General features: G+C 47.7%; 1 protein-coding gene across 3 annotated transcripts in view; it reads left to right on the plus strand.

Moving 5' to 3' along the window:
* TEDC1 (tubulin epsilon and delta complex 1) overlaps positions 1–17,700 on the plus strand; it is a 138,187-nt gene extending 120,487 nt beyond the window's left edge. For all 3 annotated transcript variants that reach the window (XM_040333199.1, XM_040333197.1, XM_040333196.1), the window contains one exon: positions 17,233–17,700. In XM_040333199.1, coding sequence (XP_040189133.1) covers positions 17,233–17,580 — 348 coding nt within the window. In that variant the 3' untranslated portion in view covers positions 17,581–17,700. The remainder of the gene's footprint in view (positions 1–17,232) is intronic.
* Positions 17,701–18,251: the final 551 nt, after the last annotated feature.

Raw genomic sequence — 18,251 nt, forward strand, 5'->3', positions numbered from 1 at the left:
AAAACACCCAGGCATCTGCTGCAAAGTTGGAGCGATCCGTACAACCTTCATCAAACTCACCAGCTAAAGGTCAGCTACCCACAGTCACAGCTCAACTTAAGTCGCAGATGGGGCCGCCACTTGACAGAAGGAGCCATGGCCAAACAGCTGCAAAACCTACTAGCACTACCAGTACAACAAGCTTCAAAAACGTGAGTACTAAAGGGTCGGGGGGTGAGGCATCCGGGACTGTAAATATACCGATAATTACTGTATCATCAGGTGAAACAGACCCCCCCATAGTTGACCCGACAACAGAAGGGGAACCCACTTTAAGAGAAGTACTTTGTGCGGTTAACTCATGCAAGGACTATATGGTCAACTTTGACACCCAGTTAAAGTGCTTAAAGGAAGAATTGTTATCCATGAGTCAGGAGCTACATAGGACTGTTGTAAGAACAAATGCTCTGGAGGAGAGGCTAAGCGCAGTTGAAGACATACTGTTTCCACTGCAGGGGGAACTCAAAGGGCTACAGGAGCGAACGGACCTCCAAGCGGCCAAGTTAGACGCAATGGAAAACAGACTTCAGAGAAATAATGTGAGAGTGGTAGGTCTCCCAGAGCAATGTGAAGGCACAAATCCCATCACATTTATGGAGAAATGGTGTAGGGAAATTTTTGGCTCCGATAGTTTTTCACCCTTTTTTTCCATAGAAAGGGCCCATAGGGTCCCCTTTAAAATACTCCAGCAAGGGAAGTATCCAAGGCCTATGCTACTAAAACTGCTTAATTACACTGATAAGATGGCCATGCTGCAAAAAGCTAGAGAGATGGGGGACATCACATATAATGGAGCAAGAGTTTCAATATACCCCGATTTTTCACCAGATCTACAGAAGCGGAGAGCTGAGTTTACACCAATCAAAAAGTCCCTTCAGAAATACAGAATTTCATATGCTCTCTTGTACCCGGCTCGTCTTAGAGTAGTAGCGCTGGGCAGGACTATATTTTTTAATGACCCAATGGAAGTCTCCGAATAAATCAGCTCTATAGCACCCCAGAGATAGGGGGGGCCTAGGCCTAAAGAGGAAGCTGAAAATAAGTAAAGCCTACAGAATCAAGGAAGGAGAGGGGAGAGAAGGAGAAGATAGAAACCCCTTTTATTTTTTATTTTTTATTTTTTTTCTCTCTACGTTTTTTTTTTTTTGGATTGGGCCACTATTCCTGCCATTACAGACTGCCCAGATAGGAGGGAGGAAAAAGGAGACGAAAATCAGCCCGGCAAAATCAAAGCTTAAAGGTTAAACATGGTTTCCTCAAGGGGAAGGAGAGGAAAAGACAAACGCACGATAATGGAGGACAGACTTGCTTTGCTTTTTTTTTTTTTTCTTTCTTTTTTTTGCCACGGACGGTTCATTAAAATATGAGCGGGCTGTATTTGAGATCTTTACTGCCCCCCCCCCAAAAAGGGCATTTTTTTTTCTCTTCTTTTTCTCTTTTCCTTCCCCTTTTTATAAAAATAGGCTGAGGCTGCTAATATACCCTCCCCCTCTGGGTTGTTTTTTTCCCCCCTCCCCCAGGGAGGGGAGGAGAGGAAAGGGGAAGGAAGATTTTTTTTTTTTTCCCTTACAGATATTTAATGACACTTGGTGACACCCATGTTAAAGTATTGTAATTATATACATACACTCGCACACGTTTTACTAGGTTGACACAGTGTATAGAGATTTACGAGGCTCGGTAGTAGGGCCCTAACGACAATATTATTAGTAAGTGTTTAATTAAAAAAAAAAGGGATGGGGTAACTATTTTTGACACTAAGCACAGCAAGCAAATTGGCATACCCCATGGTACTATTACCCTTACACTCACGAAGTGGGGGAAATTAAGTACTTTCAAGGGGCGGGGGAGGGGGGTTCATTTCTTCTCCCCCCTTTTTTTTTTTTTGTGGTTTTTTTTTTTTTTTCTTCCCACTTTTGAGATATCTAAGGACACGTGGTCACCCCCATGCTAAAGAACTGTACTTACACATATACTCACATATGTTTTACTAAGATGACACAGGGTACAGAGAGTTTTGATGCTCAGTATCAGGGGCCTAATGTCAACATTGTATTAAGAGATTAACCTAAAAAGGGGTGTGTTAACTAATTTTGACACTATGCACATTAAGCACACTTGTATACCCCACGGTATTAGCACCCCTACTCTTATGGAGGTGGGGAATTGGAGCACTATTAAGGGGTGAGGGAGGGGGTTCCCCCCCTTTTTTTTCCCCTAGTGTTTCCCCTTTGCCTGTGATTGAGGGAATATTTGCCTTATTAATAGAAACATTCACACTAATAACCAAGGGGGTATTTTCTGTAATACGCAAGCAACAATTCGGCACCATCTGACAAGCTTTACAAATGTTGACACGGTGAACTAATGGTTGCTACTTAAGCTACTGTATGCATAATTATGATATAATGTGTTTACTTCTCTTCGGGTTGTGCAACAGGGAACTTAGTATAGGGGGGTGCTACTACATCGTTAAGGAGGGGAGGGGCTCGGTCACTTTTTCTTCCTTTCCAGGCCTACTAGTTGTTTTGAGTATATTGCTGGGGAGAGGGAGACACGCGGTTGCGAGGGTGTAGGATGGGTGTGAGGAAGCGTAGAGAGGTCACTGGACAAGTCCCTAAGGGGTGCCCAGTAGGAAGGGGGTAGGTGGGGAGGGAGGGTATGGGAGGAGTTAAAGGGAGGGGTCAGGGAGCATACATTACTCAAATTTAGAGCTGCGTTGTTACCGGGGGTGGAAACGGGAGGGGTGAGTGTGGAGAGGTCATTGGGCAGTCAGGCTCACAGAGAGAAGAGCGGGATGGCCACATTCCTACGCTGCTGGACTAAGGATGAGAACCCTATTATTATGCTAATTTGTCTAGATGCAGGATAGGTTACTGGCCATCACTTACTGGAATGAACGAGGAATGGGGGATCCAATCAAGAGATCATCAGTTATGTCACTCCTGGAAGACAGTATGCCGGGTCTGATATGTTTGCAGGAGACACATTTGATCAAAGACTCAGTTTCATTACTGAATAGTCGCAAATTCCAATCCCAGTTTCATTCGGTGCATTCATCCTACTCAAGGGGGGTGAGCATAATGGTGGAGAGGAGTGTGACATTTTCATGCACTGAGTCTCCGATAGATGACCAAGGTCGCTACATATTTCTTTACTGCCTAATTGAGAACAGCCCATATGTTTTGGCCAATATGTATATCCCCCCTTCATTTAAGCTAGATGTGTTACACAAGCTCCTCGAGTTTATACTTGATAAAACAGCTGTCCCAGTGATAGCGGTAGGGGATTACAATGAGGTCTTGGATAGAAGCCTGGATAGATTTCCGCCTGGAAAAAAAACTGGTGAGGGGCGCCTAGCCCGATTCCTGGAGGAAATAGGGTTGAGGGATATATGGAGAACTTATTTTCCACAAGACCGCCAATACTCATGCTACTCCAGCTCCCACCATACACTTTCCAGAATAGATTTGGCTGTGGGTAGTGAGGATGCAATACCCCTGGTAAAGAAAATATACTATGGCCCCAGAGGGGTTTCGGACCATTCCCCTCTGGTACTAATAATAAAGACTGGAGCTAAAGTCTCCCGCAACGAATGGAAATTTAACCCAGTTTGGCTGGAGTTGATTGGAGAGCTAGGAACATTGGAGGCTAAATTAAAAGAGTTTGTATACATCAATACAGGATCCGCACCGACGGGAATGGTCTGGGACGCCCTGAAAGATTTTATGCGAGGCCTGCTAATTCAGCAGATTGCCAGGGTAAAAAGAGTAGGGATAGAGCAGGAGGGTAAGTTGGCCCGCGAGACCTCTCAAGCAGAAATGAGGTTTATCGAACAGCCCTCTCCAGCCACACGGGAAGCATGGTTGTCAAAACAGCTAGAGTATAGAACAGCCACTCTGAGAAGCGCCGAGAATAAGCAAACTTTACAAAGGCAATGCCAGTTTGGCGAGGGTGAGAAGGTAGGGTGGATCTTATCGCTCCTGAGTAGAACTAACTCCCCCCCGACAAACATTATAGCAATAAGGACAATAGCGGGAGAAATCTCTATGGACAGTCAAGTGATCCTACAAACGTTTTGTGAATACTATAAAGAATTGTATAAATCTAAAGGGGGGGGATGGGAGAGAAGCTATGGAAACTTTTTTCCAGAAAATAGTAGTCCCCACTCTGACTGATGAGGATAGACAGACCTTAGAAGCACCAATCACTTTAAGCGAAATCCAACAAGCAGTAACCGAGATGCCAAACCAGAAATCCCCGGGCCCGGATGGGCTACCTATCGAGGTATACAAGAAATTTGGCGAGATTCTGCTTCCAGAGTTGTTGAAGGCGCTGGAGGGGGCCGAAAGGGGAGGCACTCTCCCCCGGTCAATGCTGGAAGCAACAATCATAGTAATTTACAAGGAGGGGAAAGAAAAGCTGATGCCTTCATCCTATCGCCCAATCTCTCTGCTAACTACCGATGTCAAGATATTGGCTAAAATCCTAGCAACACGCCTAAATAGATTTATCAGTAGCCTCATCCACCCAGACCAATCAGGGTTTATACCAGGCAGAGCAACATCTACCAATATATAAGAAGAACATTTTTAAATATACAAACACCAACAGATAATGAAAGACCTACAGCAGTGCTATCTCTTGATGCCGCTAAGGCATTTGATAGCCTCGAATGGAGATGCTTATGGGAAGTATTAGAGCAATTTGGCATTGGACCTCGCTTTATCGGATGGGTCAAATTACTATACAGCGAGCCATGAGCCAAAATCAGTCAATAATGAGACGTCGGAAGTTTTCTAGCTAGAGCGAGGGACGAGGCAGGGGTGTCCTCTATCCCCCCTTCTGTTCGCCCTCGCAATGGAACCACTCGCAATAATGGCCAGGGCGAGGTCGGACATAATGGGGTTTAGAAGGCACCAAGGGGAAGAAAAGATTGCATTATTTGCAGATGATATTTTGTTTTTCCTAGGGGATGTTGAAACCACTCTAGACAAAGTGATGCAATTGGTAGTCAACTTTGGGCACTTCTCAGGCTTGACAATCAACTGGGAAAAATCTGCCCTCCTACCACTGGATCCAGCCGATCTCCAGCTTTTGCCAGGCACCTCTCAGCTAAGTGTGGTTACAAAATTCAAATATCTAGGGATCTGGATAACGAAAGATGTCACTCAATACGCAAATTTAAATCTCGCCCCATTGCTAGCAAAGTGGAAAAATAAATGTGATCTCTGGAAAAGACTTCCCCTGTTCGTAGCAGGACGCTGCAACTTAATTAAAATGTTGTGGCAGCCACAATTATTATACGTGCTCCACAACACACCCTTATGGTTAGGTTACACATGGTTCAAGAATATAGAATCACTATTTAGAGAACTTATATGGAAGGGAGGCCAAGCTAGGATAAGTCTACAAACACTTCAACTACCAGTAAAAAAAAGGGGGTATGGCGGTTCCTCACCCAAAGCTATATTTTGTTGCGTCACAACTGCAACATTTGGCAGGGTGCGTAACCGCTGAGAGAGTCAACTCCATTAGCCGCTTGATGCTAACACGCAACCCCCACAAATTGCTGGTGGAAGCCCTAGAGGCAGATTTTTTCCCCCAGAAATATCCAACAATAAAACTAGCTATTAAAGTATGGCACATAACTAAGACCTTACTGGGATATATTGGCCTAACGGAATTCTCGCCCCTATGGAAGAATAACAACCTACAGGAAGTAACAAGCATAGAAGAATCGAGCGAGTGGAAGAGACAAGGTATAACCCGACTAAAGCAACTGTTTGAGGGTAATACCCTAAAAACATTCCTAGACCTAACAAGGGAATTTAATATCTCAAACAAAACATTTTACAAATACTTACAGGTTCGCCACGCGATACATACACAATTTAGCTCCAATACAATCACATGGACTCAGATTCCTGTCCTTCTCAAAGTAATTAAGGCAAGAACCGCCAAGGGCATAATATCAGTAGTATACAACAGTTTGAGTGCTAGCGTGATAAGTAGAGCGGGCCCGGCCAAGAGTAAAGCAGCGTGGGAACGAGACCTGGGAACAATATCCCCCGAACAGTGGGATAGGATCCTTCAACAAGGCCCATTGGTGTCAATTGCTCCAGCGCAAAGACTGTCCCACCTGTATTTACTACACAGGGTATACCATACCCCGCACAAAATGTTTAAATTGGGGTAGAGACAAAATAACGAATGCCGCGGGGGCGTGGCCTAGACATGGCTGAGTGAGGACGTGTTTCTGCAGGGCTCCCGGCTCAAGACCCCCCTAAAACAGCAGAAAACCGACATAATTCGGTATGAACTCGCAAAAAAAATACAAGACGAGAGCATCCACTAAAGGGACACCCGCAGGCAAGAAAACGGGAGAGATTCAGCGGTACTTCCACCACAAGCAGCAGGAGGCCTCCCCAGGAGCCTGGGCTACAGCACCAAGGAACACACCGCGTGGCGGGGCACAGCTGCCTCACCTCCCGGATACAGAGTCCCATCCGCCCGGGATCCCGGCGCCATCTGTGGATACCTCCTTTGTGCAGGAAGACGTTATTATGGCCCTCCAACTACCTCAGGAGGTGAGCCTCCCCGAGCAGGACATTAGGGCGCTGCTGCAGGCCCTCCCCACCCGTTCCGACATTGCGGCCCTCCCCACACGCACGGACATCGAATCCCTGATCCTGAGGCTAGAGGAGACTCACCGCAGGGACATACAGGAAGTGCGAGGCGAAATATCCACCATAGCAGAGCGGGTGTCTTCGGGAGAGTCGGCGGTGACATCGCTGGAGGGCCGCGTGCTGGCGCTGGAGCAGTCCCGGGATCAGCATCGTGAGGCGGCTGTGGCACTCCAGCTCCACCTGGAGGACATCGAGGACCGGAGCCGCCGCAATAATCTGCGGCTCCGCGGCATCCCAGAGGACGCGGGGACAGAGGACCTGGAGGAGATGGTGAAGGGCATATTCTGCACGATACTGGAAGACCCGGAGGCGGACATCCTGCTGGACAGGACACACAGGGCCCTAGGCCCGAGATCAGAAGACCCGAACAGGCCGCGGGACGTGATTTGCCGCCTCCACAGATACACGCAAAAGGAGGACATCCTGCGCCGTGCATGGGACTTTGGAGACGTGGAGGTGGCGGGCTCCAGGGTCAGGATCCTTCCGGACCTATCCAGGGCCACTTTGAAGAGGAGGGCCCTTCTACGTCCCCTACTGGAGCTGGCTAAACTCAAGGGCTTTACCTACAGATGGGGCTACCCCTTTGCGGTGACATTCCGCGGGGACGCGGGCGCTTTTACCTTGCAGTCCACCGCCGACCTCCCAGCGTTGTTCCGGTTTATGGAGACGGAGCAGATCCAGGTGCCCGACTGGCTGCAGCTTCTTCCGAGGGTCGTGGGAAGATCAGGACCGTCTGCACACCGTGGCCCGGCCCCTCCTCGCCATCAGAGGGGCAGAAGACGTCGCCAGAGGGAAGTGTCGGGGGGAGCACGTGAGTAGGCCATGGGCCGCTTGGTCCCTGGAGTCGCCTTCCCCCCCTCTCCCCCCCCCCCGCTGCTGAGTATACACCCGGATGGCACGGCTCGGGTCCTCTCCCTGTTTTTTTTTATATAATTTTTTTTTGTGTGTGTGTTTTCTGGGGACGGATGCTGTGGCCTGCCGTGACTGATTGATTGATGCCTCCCCCCTTTCTTATGGGGATACCGGCTGCCACATGGGAGTATCGTGCCTGTTAGGCCCAATCCACACGCGCTGTTGGGGACCCTTGGATGCCTGTTTGGATCCCCGGCCTCTCTTTACACTTGTCCCCCCCTGGGCCGCCGCGGCGGACTCTGGATCCAGAGGAACCATCCCTGACTCTGGGGACCTGAGAGATGGCGATTACAGGCCCCCAGGCTGCCGTTATTTTACCCCCCCTCCAGGCACCATGTTACCACCACTGAGAATCTCCTGCTACCCCTCGGTTTAACTTGGGGGGGGCGGAGATGGAGTTGTATGGAGCCAGACTGAGCCGCACGTGACGATGGGTGGGATATGACCCGACTGTTTCACGGGAATCCTGAGACATGTACTGGGAGCGGGCGCCCGACATGAGGGGGATACGCAGGGGACGCGTCCGGGGAACTACACCGCCTACACTGATGTATATCATGAATATACTATGTTTGCACTTTTAGGCCTGCTTGTTTTCTAGTTTATGACCAGGTTTTATGTTTTTGCATTTTGTCTGCTCCAGTTTAATGAGATGTATGCTGTTTGCTACAATACCATGTTTGCTTTCAGATTGTTCTGCCGTTTTGTGATGATTTCTATTAATATATGCCGGGGGCGAAGGAGCCGGGGCCCTGCTCGCTGGTTCTGTCTCGCCACCACCCCACATAGGACCGCGCTCGGTACCCAGGGTTCTCCTGGAGAGCGTTCTAGCAGATTAGGCTTCTTTAGGTTCCCCTCAGCTGCCCGCTCTGGTGGTAGCTTCCTAACTTCATACTCACCTCTCGAGTGGGACATTTTCCGTCCCGCTCTCAGCTATCCTCTGACTTCTCCCCCCCCCTCCCCCCCTCTTACATACCCCACGGAGGATTCTCCCCCCTCCTTCTCATCCACGACCATGGACGAATTACAGGTGATGTCTCTTAACGCCAAGGGGCTAAACACACCTGAAAAACGTCGGGTGCTCCTACATGACATGCGCCGTATGAGAGCAGACATCGTACTCCTACAGGAGACCCACTTTAGAGACGGCTCCCTCCCAGTGCTTAGAAACCGCTTCTACCCCCAGGCCTACCATTCTACGTACACAGAGGCCAAGTCTAGAGGGGTGTCGATCCTTATATCGGCTAGAGTCCCGTGGACGTGTATTGATGTACGTACGGACCCGCAGGGTCGTTTCCTATTTTTAAAGGGCAAGATAGGCGAGCTGAAAATAACCATTGGGAATCTCTATGCCCCAAATGAACGCCAAGACGTGTTTATTAAACGCCAAGTAGAGAAGCTCACGAAGTACAGAGAGGGACAGATGATTGTGGGTGGGGATTTCAATATACCATTGACACCGTCGGAAGATACCTCCTCGGGCACGTCGTCCGTCCCTCGAGACGCGCGCAAGCGGATCGCAGCGGCCCTCCACTCAGCACAATTGGTTGACGCGTGGCGCCTATTTCACCCGGGGGAAAGGGATTACACCTTCCACTCGAAACCACATCAAACGTACTCTCGCATTGACTATTTCCTTATCCCCCATGAACATCTGCATGCGATCAGAGAGGTTACCATAGGGTCAATAACGTGGTCGGACCACGCACCGATAGGCCTGAGATACGTTATCTCAGACATCCACGGCACACAGAGACCGCCATGGAGATTAAATGAGAGTCTCCTCAAGGACCCAGAGGTTTTGGCGGATGTGGTGAAAGAGATTGGCCACTATTTTGATTCCAACGGTATACCGGGGAGTGACGCGGGGGTGGTGTGGGAGGCCCACAAGGCGGTGATTAGGGGCGTTTTAATTAGACACGGGGCCCGTCTGAAACGGCAGCGGACGGCACAGCTGAACCAGTTACTACGAGACCTGCAGGGCCTAGAGTCTAGCCACAAACAGTCACCCACCAGACAACTGGGAGCCGAACTGGACAGCGTTCACACAAAAATTACAGATCTCTTGTCCTATAAGGCCAAAGCGGCGCTTCAGATTTGTAGACGGAAAATCTATGAATCCGGGGACAAATGCGGGAAACTCCTGGCCCAAACTTTACGCTCACAGAGACTTTTATCCTACATCCCATACATTGCGACCACCAACGGACAGAAGGCGACCCTGCCCCGACACATCACAGAGGAATTTAGAGTCTTCTACAATTCCCTCTACAATTTACACACGACTCCTCACTCCCGGACAACGACTGTAGAGTATATAGCTAATTCCCACATGCCGACGCTACCAACGGAAGTTAGAGAGTTGCTGGAAGGCCCCATTACTCTATTAGAGTTGCAGATGGCACTTAAAACTACCAAACCGGGTAAAGCCCCAGGACCAGATGGCCTCACGGTCATGTACTACAAGACTCTACTCCCCTCCCTAGGCCAACATATGGTAAAATTGTACAACAACCTTAGTGAGGGAGCAACGTTACACAGGGACACCCTAAAAGCGCATATTTCAGTTATACACAAAGACGGTAAGGACCCGACACAATGTGGGAGCTACCGCCCGATCTCCCTTCTAAATACGGACCTCAAACTCTTCACTAAGCTCATCGCCAGTAGACTTCAGGGACACTTGACACGCCTCATCCACTTGGACCAGGTGGGCTTTGTGCCCACTAGAGAGGCTAGAGACAATACGATCAAGGTCTTGAACCTCCTGCACATAGCGAACACCACCAAGTCACCAAGCATATTCCTGGGGACGGACGCAGAGAAGGCGTTCGACAGGGTCAGCTGGGAATTCATGTTCGCAACGCTTGATCATATAGGGTTGGGGGCTAAAATGATGAACTGGATAACAGCGATGTACTCATCACCGACGGCCAGGGTCAGGGCGAACGGCGTCCTCTCTGACACCTTTCCAATAACGAACGGCACGAGACAGGGGTGCCCATTGTCGCCCCTGCTGTTCGCACTGTCCCTGGAACCCTTTTTATGCCACGTTAGACAGAATCCCGGAATTACGGGCATGGAAGTAAAGGGCGTGCAATACAAGGTCTCGGCTTACGCGGACGATCTGATGTTTTCCCTGTCGGACCCGGCCGTCTCCCTGCCCAACCTAATGAAGGAGTTTGAGATATACGGGAAGATTTCCAATTTAAAAATTAATCTCAATAAGTCGGAGGCAATGGGAGTGGGGATTCCCCAACCCTTGCTCGCAGACCTTAGAACACGATTCCATCTTAAATGGTCAGAGACGGCGTTGAAATACCTAGGTACCCTCATCCCGACGTCCATTTCACGCCTTTTCAAGCTTAATTTTCCTCCCCTCCTTAGGACTGTGCAGTCGCTCCTCGACCAATGGACCGGTGGGCTACATTCCTGGTTCGGGCGATGTAGCATCCTTAAGATGACGATCCTACCCAAGTTCCTGTATCTATTACAGGCCATCCCGATTCACATCCCGGTGAGCTACTTTAGGCAAATACAAACTGCCTTCACAAAGTTCCTTTGGGCGGGGAAAAAACCCCGCATTCATAAGAAGATACTTATAATGCCGAAAAGGTCCGGGGGGATGGCGATGCCCGATGTCCAAACCTATTACCACGCGGTACACCTCAGCAGGCTCCTTGACTGGTGCCGACACACAGAAACTAAACTATGGCCACAACTGGAACAAGCCCAGACCATGGTGCCCCTTTTCAGGGCCCCATGGTGTCAGACGGCCCTGCCCCCTAGCCTCAGAACACACCCACTGATTGGTAACACAATCAAGACTTGCGCGCGCTTGATGAAAGCCTTTTCTCTCTCGCCCCGTAGCTCGACGCTGAGACCCATCATAGGGGACCCCGGGTTCGAACCGGGCCTGACAGACAGGCCCTTTTTGGCTTTGAGGGAGGCGGGCATATATCAGGCCTCGCACTTTGGAGGCGGGGGGAGGTGGCGAACGGTGGCGGAGCTGTCGGATCCGGGTGGCTTATTCCGCCTGGACTTTATGAGAGCATCGCAGATTGGGCACTTCCTCATGAGCTTGTCTCCCCCTGGAGACGCAGACGCGACCTTAACAGAGTTTGAGGGGCTCTGCACAGAGACGGGCGTGCTGCCACACACGCTCTCTTTAACTTACAACATGCTTATCACGCCGCCTGGGGGCTACCGACCCCCTTTCCTCCATAGGTGGGAGGAAGACCTGAACTGCAGCTTCACAGACACACAAAAACAGAACATACTTGAGTTCGCACACAAGTCCTCCCTCTGCACCAAATCTCAGGAAACAAACTATAAGCTCCTCACGAGATGGTACAGAACGCCAGATCTATTGCACAAGTTCTATCCGGCAACGTCAGACCTGTGCTGGCGTTGTCAAGAGGAGAGGGGTACCCTCTTACATGTCTTCTGGTCCTGCCCCCGACTCCGGAGCTTCTGGGGGGAGGTGCACAGGATCACACAACAGTTCACAGACCGCCCAGTCCCGTACAGCCCGGCCTACTTCCTTCTGCACGCAACTGACATACCAGCACGCATTTATAAGGCCTCGGTGGTACGGCATTTGCTGAATGCGGCAAAGGCCTGCATTCCCATATTGTGGAAGACGCCACACCCGCCTACAGTTGCCACATGGCTTAAAAGAGTGGACGAGGTGGGCAGATTAGAGGACTTGGTCCTGACCAGCCAGGACAGACAGGAAAAATACAAAATGACTTGGCAACTCTGGAACCACTTTAAGTATTCCGATGAAGGCTTACAGTTGAGAGGAGAGGCTGAGCCAGTTGCACCCCCGCCTCCCTCCTAGCCAACCGCTGACTGCCCCTCTATGGGCTCTCTGGTGGAGAAGAGGAGATTACCCTAGCTAAGAACGTGAGGACAGTACCCCTTCCCTCTCTGGTGGGAGACCGGTCCCGGGTCTGTGAGCCCTCCCTCCCTTCCTCTCCCTCCCTGTGCTTGCCCCCCCCCCCCCCTTTTTTTTTTTTTTTTTTTTTCTTCTTTTTCTTCTTCTTTCTTTCCCTCTCTGTGTCTGGGCGATCTCGCCCACTCTCTTCTACTCTACTTATCTCTTCTAACCTGCCTTTCTTTCCTTTTTTAACACCTTTTAGACGAAAAAGGAAAAAGAAGCGGCTGGCCCCGGCGGATTGCGGTATAATTCCTTAATATACGGGGGTTCCCGTCATTGCTGCTGCACCATTCCTACAGGAGAACCCTTCCTGAGTATAGGTTGTGTTGCAATGCTATGGATATGTATGTTGTGAAATGATATGTATTTGCTGCGGTCCATCCGGGCCAGTTTCTTTGATATAAATAAAAATTTAAAAAAAAATAAAAATAACGAATGCCCGAGATGTAAAGACAAAGGGGATCTAATACACATGGTATGGACGTGCCCTAAACTTTATAGCTTTTGGGTGGAAATAGTAGAGAGGATAAATAAAGCATTTGACACATCCTTTGACCCAGTGGCTAGATTTTGCCTCTTGGGGTGTATAGAGGACACAATAGTTCCTCCAGGCAGTGGGGAAGCTATACTGAGATGCCTCTTCCAGGCACGTAAGACGATAGCCCAAAAATGGCAGGCGCAGACTCCGCCGTCAATAGAAAACTGGCTAGCGACCATGAAACTAACAATTTCAAACGAAAGAGTCTACTTTACTAGACGGGAATCTTGGGAAGTTTGAAAGACTATGGGGGCCGTGGCAGAGGGTGTTTGGGAACCTGGGCTAGGGGAACCGAAAGAAGGGCCTCCAGAATTCCGTGCCCCCCCCCCCCCCGGCAGCGATGGCTGGCACCCATTGCTGCCGGGGCGGGACAGCTGGGAGTTCCGATAGGGCTCAGCACCCCAGGGAACTTGAACTTCCACATCAACACAAGAGAAAGGCGATAGGCGCAGTGGCCTCTGCCCTCCCTTTTCTAATTTTCTTGCACAGCGGCTCAACTAAAGGGGTTATATGCTTCCTTAGATAGGGGTAGGGAGGGGAGTTGGGGGGGGGGGAACCTAGATTCATGGCGGGGAAGTTAAGCAGGCATCAGGTACCTCCGGCCAAACAAACTAAGACTAAGATCAGAATTGGCCGAAGTTTGATGTTTCTCTTTGCTTTTGCTGTGTATTTACTACTGTATGTTGTAATACTGTTACCTGTTTAACCACCTGCCTGTTGTACCAAGTCATTTTAAAATCAAATAAAAAACAATTAAACAAAAAAAAAAGAGAGAAGGGATCTGATAGAGAAAACGAATGCAGTTGTGCCACATCCCAATGGATATAGAATCAAGAAATGGGGGAACACCTGGGGGCGGGAATTTAAAGGCACTACCAACAGAATAGAGCGGATGTATGAAGGTATAACAAAGTTGGTTTTATTAACAAGTAATAAATAGAACACATACAAAATAGGATACAATAAAAATGTAATTGAAAAATATATTAATGTTCTGAACCGACGCGTTTCAAAAAAACCTTTTCCTTCATCAGCTGTCTGCTTGTACAAGCAGACAATTACACACTGACAGGAAGAATCAATGAGCTACCTAGAGCGCTCAACAGCACCCTGGTAGTTTATTGAGAACTACAAGCTGACAGGCACAAAGGCTGTAAGTACAGTACTAGTAGTTCATTCATTCACAGAACTCTGGGAAAGGGTGACGCGGCCTGCTGTCATAGGGAGAGGATGGTCGGAAAGTGGCTGCAGGATCAGAACATGTTACATGCTCCACCCTCAAAAAACTGGTGGAGCATATAACATGTTCCCAAGGGCGAACTTATCTTTTTAAGTCCCACCACATTCTGACACCAAGTTCAACCCTGTTTTTCAGCTGTTAAATTGTCACTGACAATCAGAAATTTAGCAGTGATTGAGGATGGGGAATCACATCAGGAAAGGATGGAGCTTAGCTTGTGTAAAAGTTAAAACCCTTCATGCAGCCTTGGACCTATGAAGCAAGAGACTCCATAAGGACACAAGAATCAATGTAAATATTAACATAGGTACTTGCAGGCACCACAAAATACCCAGGCTTTGACTTGTATTCAGTGCTTTTTGGACCAGTCTCGCTTTATTTACAGTAGGGGATACTTCTGACTGGCTGGACTTCTAGCTCTGCATAAAGTGCAAAGGCAGCAAGCCACTCGCACAAACTGGAAAGGACACACAGGTGTTCTCTATACATGCAGTCCCAAGTTTGGCATATTTCAAGAATTTTTTATTTTTTTTTGTAGACTGCAAATGGAAAAATGACTTATTAAATTATGAAATAACTTGTTAAAGAGGAGTGGGACTTCCGCTTTAAGCACTCCTCGCCGCCTTACATGCCACATTTGGCATTTTTTTTTGGGGGGGGGGAGTGGGTGCTTTGTTTTGCGTGGGATTTCCTGTTCCACTTCCTCCTTCCGCCTACGGTCTGCCTAGGCGACTCCTCCCTCTCTGCAATCTTCTGTGACACGTGACAGGTCCCCGAAGATTGCCTGTCCACTGGGAGTGCGCAGCGCGACTTGCGCATGCGCAGTGCATGCCCAGCCGTGAAGCCGAAAGCTGTCTCGGTCAAGTGCCCACAGTGGTTATGATGGCACCTGCGGAGAGAAAGGGGAGAGGAGCGACGGGGAGCCACATAGCTGGACCATGGAACAGGTAAGTGTCTGTTAAAAGTCAGCAACTAAACTTTTTGTAGCTGCTGACTTTTAATAAACAAATCGCCGTAGATGTTCGGCGGGTCCCTTTTACTGCTACAGCAGGCGCGCACGGGGCAGGGGAGCCAATGCACGTGCCTGGCAGCCGCAATGTACGCCGGTCACCTGCGATCACTCCACAGAGGGCAAGAACTGGGATCTATCATGGTAACAAATAGATCCCCATTCTGACGGGAGTTCAGAATAATCACCTCTTCCTAGTGATTAGGAACAACAATCTCTCTGTACTCCCAGTCAGTCCCCCCCCCCCCACCCAGTTGGAAACACCTTCCAGGGAACACATTTGATTGCCCCTAGTGTTAACCCCTTCCTGCCAGTGACATTTATACAGTAGTCAGTGCATTTTTATAGCACTTATCGCTGTATACATGTTAATGGTCCCGCTAAAAATCACTGATCACCGCAATTACTAGTAAATAATAAAAATGCCATAAATCTATTCCCTATATTGTAGACGCTATAACTTTTGCGCAAACCAATCAATATATGCTTATTGCGTTTTTTTTTTAACCAAAAATAAAAGCCGCAGAGGTAATCAAATACCACCAAAAGAAAGCTTTTTGTCTGCAAGCCCAGATCCTTGTGCAAGCGTGTTAGCAATCACCTCTGGCAACAGTGAGGAAGTACCTGTTGTGCCTGCAGGGGGTGCTAAGGAGTCAGAAATGGCTGCTGCAATTTCATCCCATGGCCACCAGGGCGAGTTGGCCAGTGAAAGTGCGATAAAGGATAGACAACGTACTCAAATGAACATGGCAACCCCTGTTATAGTGATCGGTGAGACTGTTGCTGGTAAATGCATGAAAAAGATTGACTATGTGAATGTGCACACTGAAGTTGAAGTAACCCCAAATAGGAGATCCACTGTCTGTGTGGAAAAGGACTTGCCTTGCTACAGTGTCCTGCCCAGTGGGGAGGCAAGTGGTAAAGTTGAATATGACAATGTGATTGGTAAAACTGATAATATTGTGTTTGCTAAAGTTGATGGTCCAGTTGCTAATGGGCTAGTGCAGCTCACTAGAGATAAAAACGTTGCTCTAAATGCAGTTAAAGATGTGCTATCTCCCCTAGCAACTGTGATGAAGGCCACAGAGATGTCCCTAGAAACCCCCAGGGAGCTCTGCTTTTTGGAGCCGGAGGTTGCCCGGGGAAACTATGGTGTCGTTCTGGTGAATAGGAGACCCCAACGTATATTCTAGGAGGCATTATGAGTCTTTTGAATTTTTTTTTTTTTTTCTCCACTAGTTTTTGGAAAAAAAATAGTTTTTCTAACATCTACATTCATACTTAAAAAAACTACCAAGAAGACTGCTGATTCACCTGTGTAATTTTTGTCAGCCGGTCCGGTGGAGGAGAAGCCTGGGGAGCCCATGGGGATTAACTCTGTGTCATGTCCATTGTAATAAAGTTTGTTAAACTAGTTATTTATCACATGTATGTTGCCATGTTGGCATCAGGAAAATGGAAAATTGCATCAAATACTATCCTGTAATTTTCCTTTCCTGATGCCAATCCATGGCTGCATACAAACACTCCCTTTTTTGATCTTATTTTTTTTTTTATGGAGAATAGGGAAGGTTGCTCTAAGTCAGACTTTTATAGATTTTAACAGGTCCTGTGGGTGGATATAGGGGTGGAGCTATATCACATGTATGCTGCCATGGGTTGGAGTCTGGAAATTAAAATGATGGAATTTGATACAAATTATGTGTTAAAACAAAAATGGAAAATTGTATGTCTAAAGTTTTATGTTTAATGTTTATAGCGAGTACGATTGGGGATTTTACTTAAATATGTAATGCTACCTGTTTTTTGGGTATGCCGGTTGTCGCCATTTCAAACCATTTTTTTTCATACTATGATTTACAGATAAAAGAACTGAAAAGATATGTCAAGGAAAAAGAAACTAATTTATCAATCAAGCAAATAAAACAGGAAGTAAGAAAGAAAACTGAACACCTTAAACAGCATGAACAAGTCAGCAATGCACATGGTTTATTAAGAGTTGTCTTTAAAGAAAGCAAGTTTAAAGAGGCAATACATAAAGACTTTAATTTGAACAATATTCATGCCACTGACTTGATTACAATCCTCCAAGCAACTGCTACTAGATTTGAGATCGAATTTCAAAATCTACAGGAGAAAAGCAGAAAAAAGTTGGATGTAATGACTGAAAACCTTGAAGGGATTGTTTGCATCCCTTCTGCAACGTGCTAATTTCAATTGACAAAGTACTGTACAAAAACCTCCAGTTGGATTTATAATGGCAGTCCAAGATTCAGTTTGTTTATTCACCAATATATTTGCTTTTTTATTAAAACTATTTTTTGTGAATTATATTATTTCTGTTTTTACCACCTTCAAGGAACACTAAAGGTTTGTTTTTTATTAGATCAATTGATTGCTGTAAGCTAGAGCATTTAAATATCACTTACCTTGTTTTTCCTTTTGACCTCCAAAATACAGTAATCCAGGTTTGAAAATGCCATTTCCTGTCACTCCTCTTCTTGCTTTCCACCAGCATCTGAGCTGTTTTGCATGGTGGAAAGCAGAATGTGCTCACCCCCTCCCTATGACTACAGCCCTGCGTGAAGATGCTCTCTTATCCCTCACAGGCATGGAGGCTAAGCCTAATGGGAACTGTAGTTCCCAGCAGGCCGTGATGTAGCAAGAATGAATGCGCACTGCAAACCAGGAAGTCAGTCAGAATAATGATTCAGGAGTGACGGAGGTGAATAAAACAGCTCGATTTCAACAGGTATCAAACTAGTTTATAATGCAAAACATTATTTTATACTTTATCAGCTACTGTCAGACTTTAATTTTAAGAGGAAAATATTTTTGTCTTTACAACCCCTTTAACCACTTCAGAACAAGGCACCCCACCC

Source organism: Rana temporaria, chromosome 13 (genome assembly GCF_905171775.1).
Source record: "Rana temporaria chromosome 13, aRanTem1.1, whole genome shotgun sequence".
Classification (NCBI taxonomy): Eukaryota; Metazoa; Chordata; class Amphibia; order Anura; family Ranidae; genus Rana; species Rana temporaria.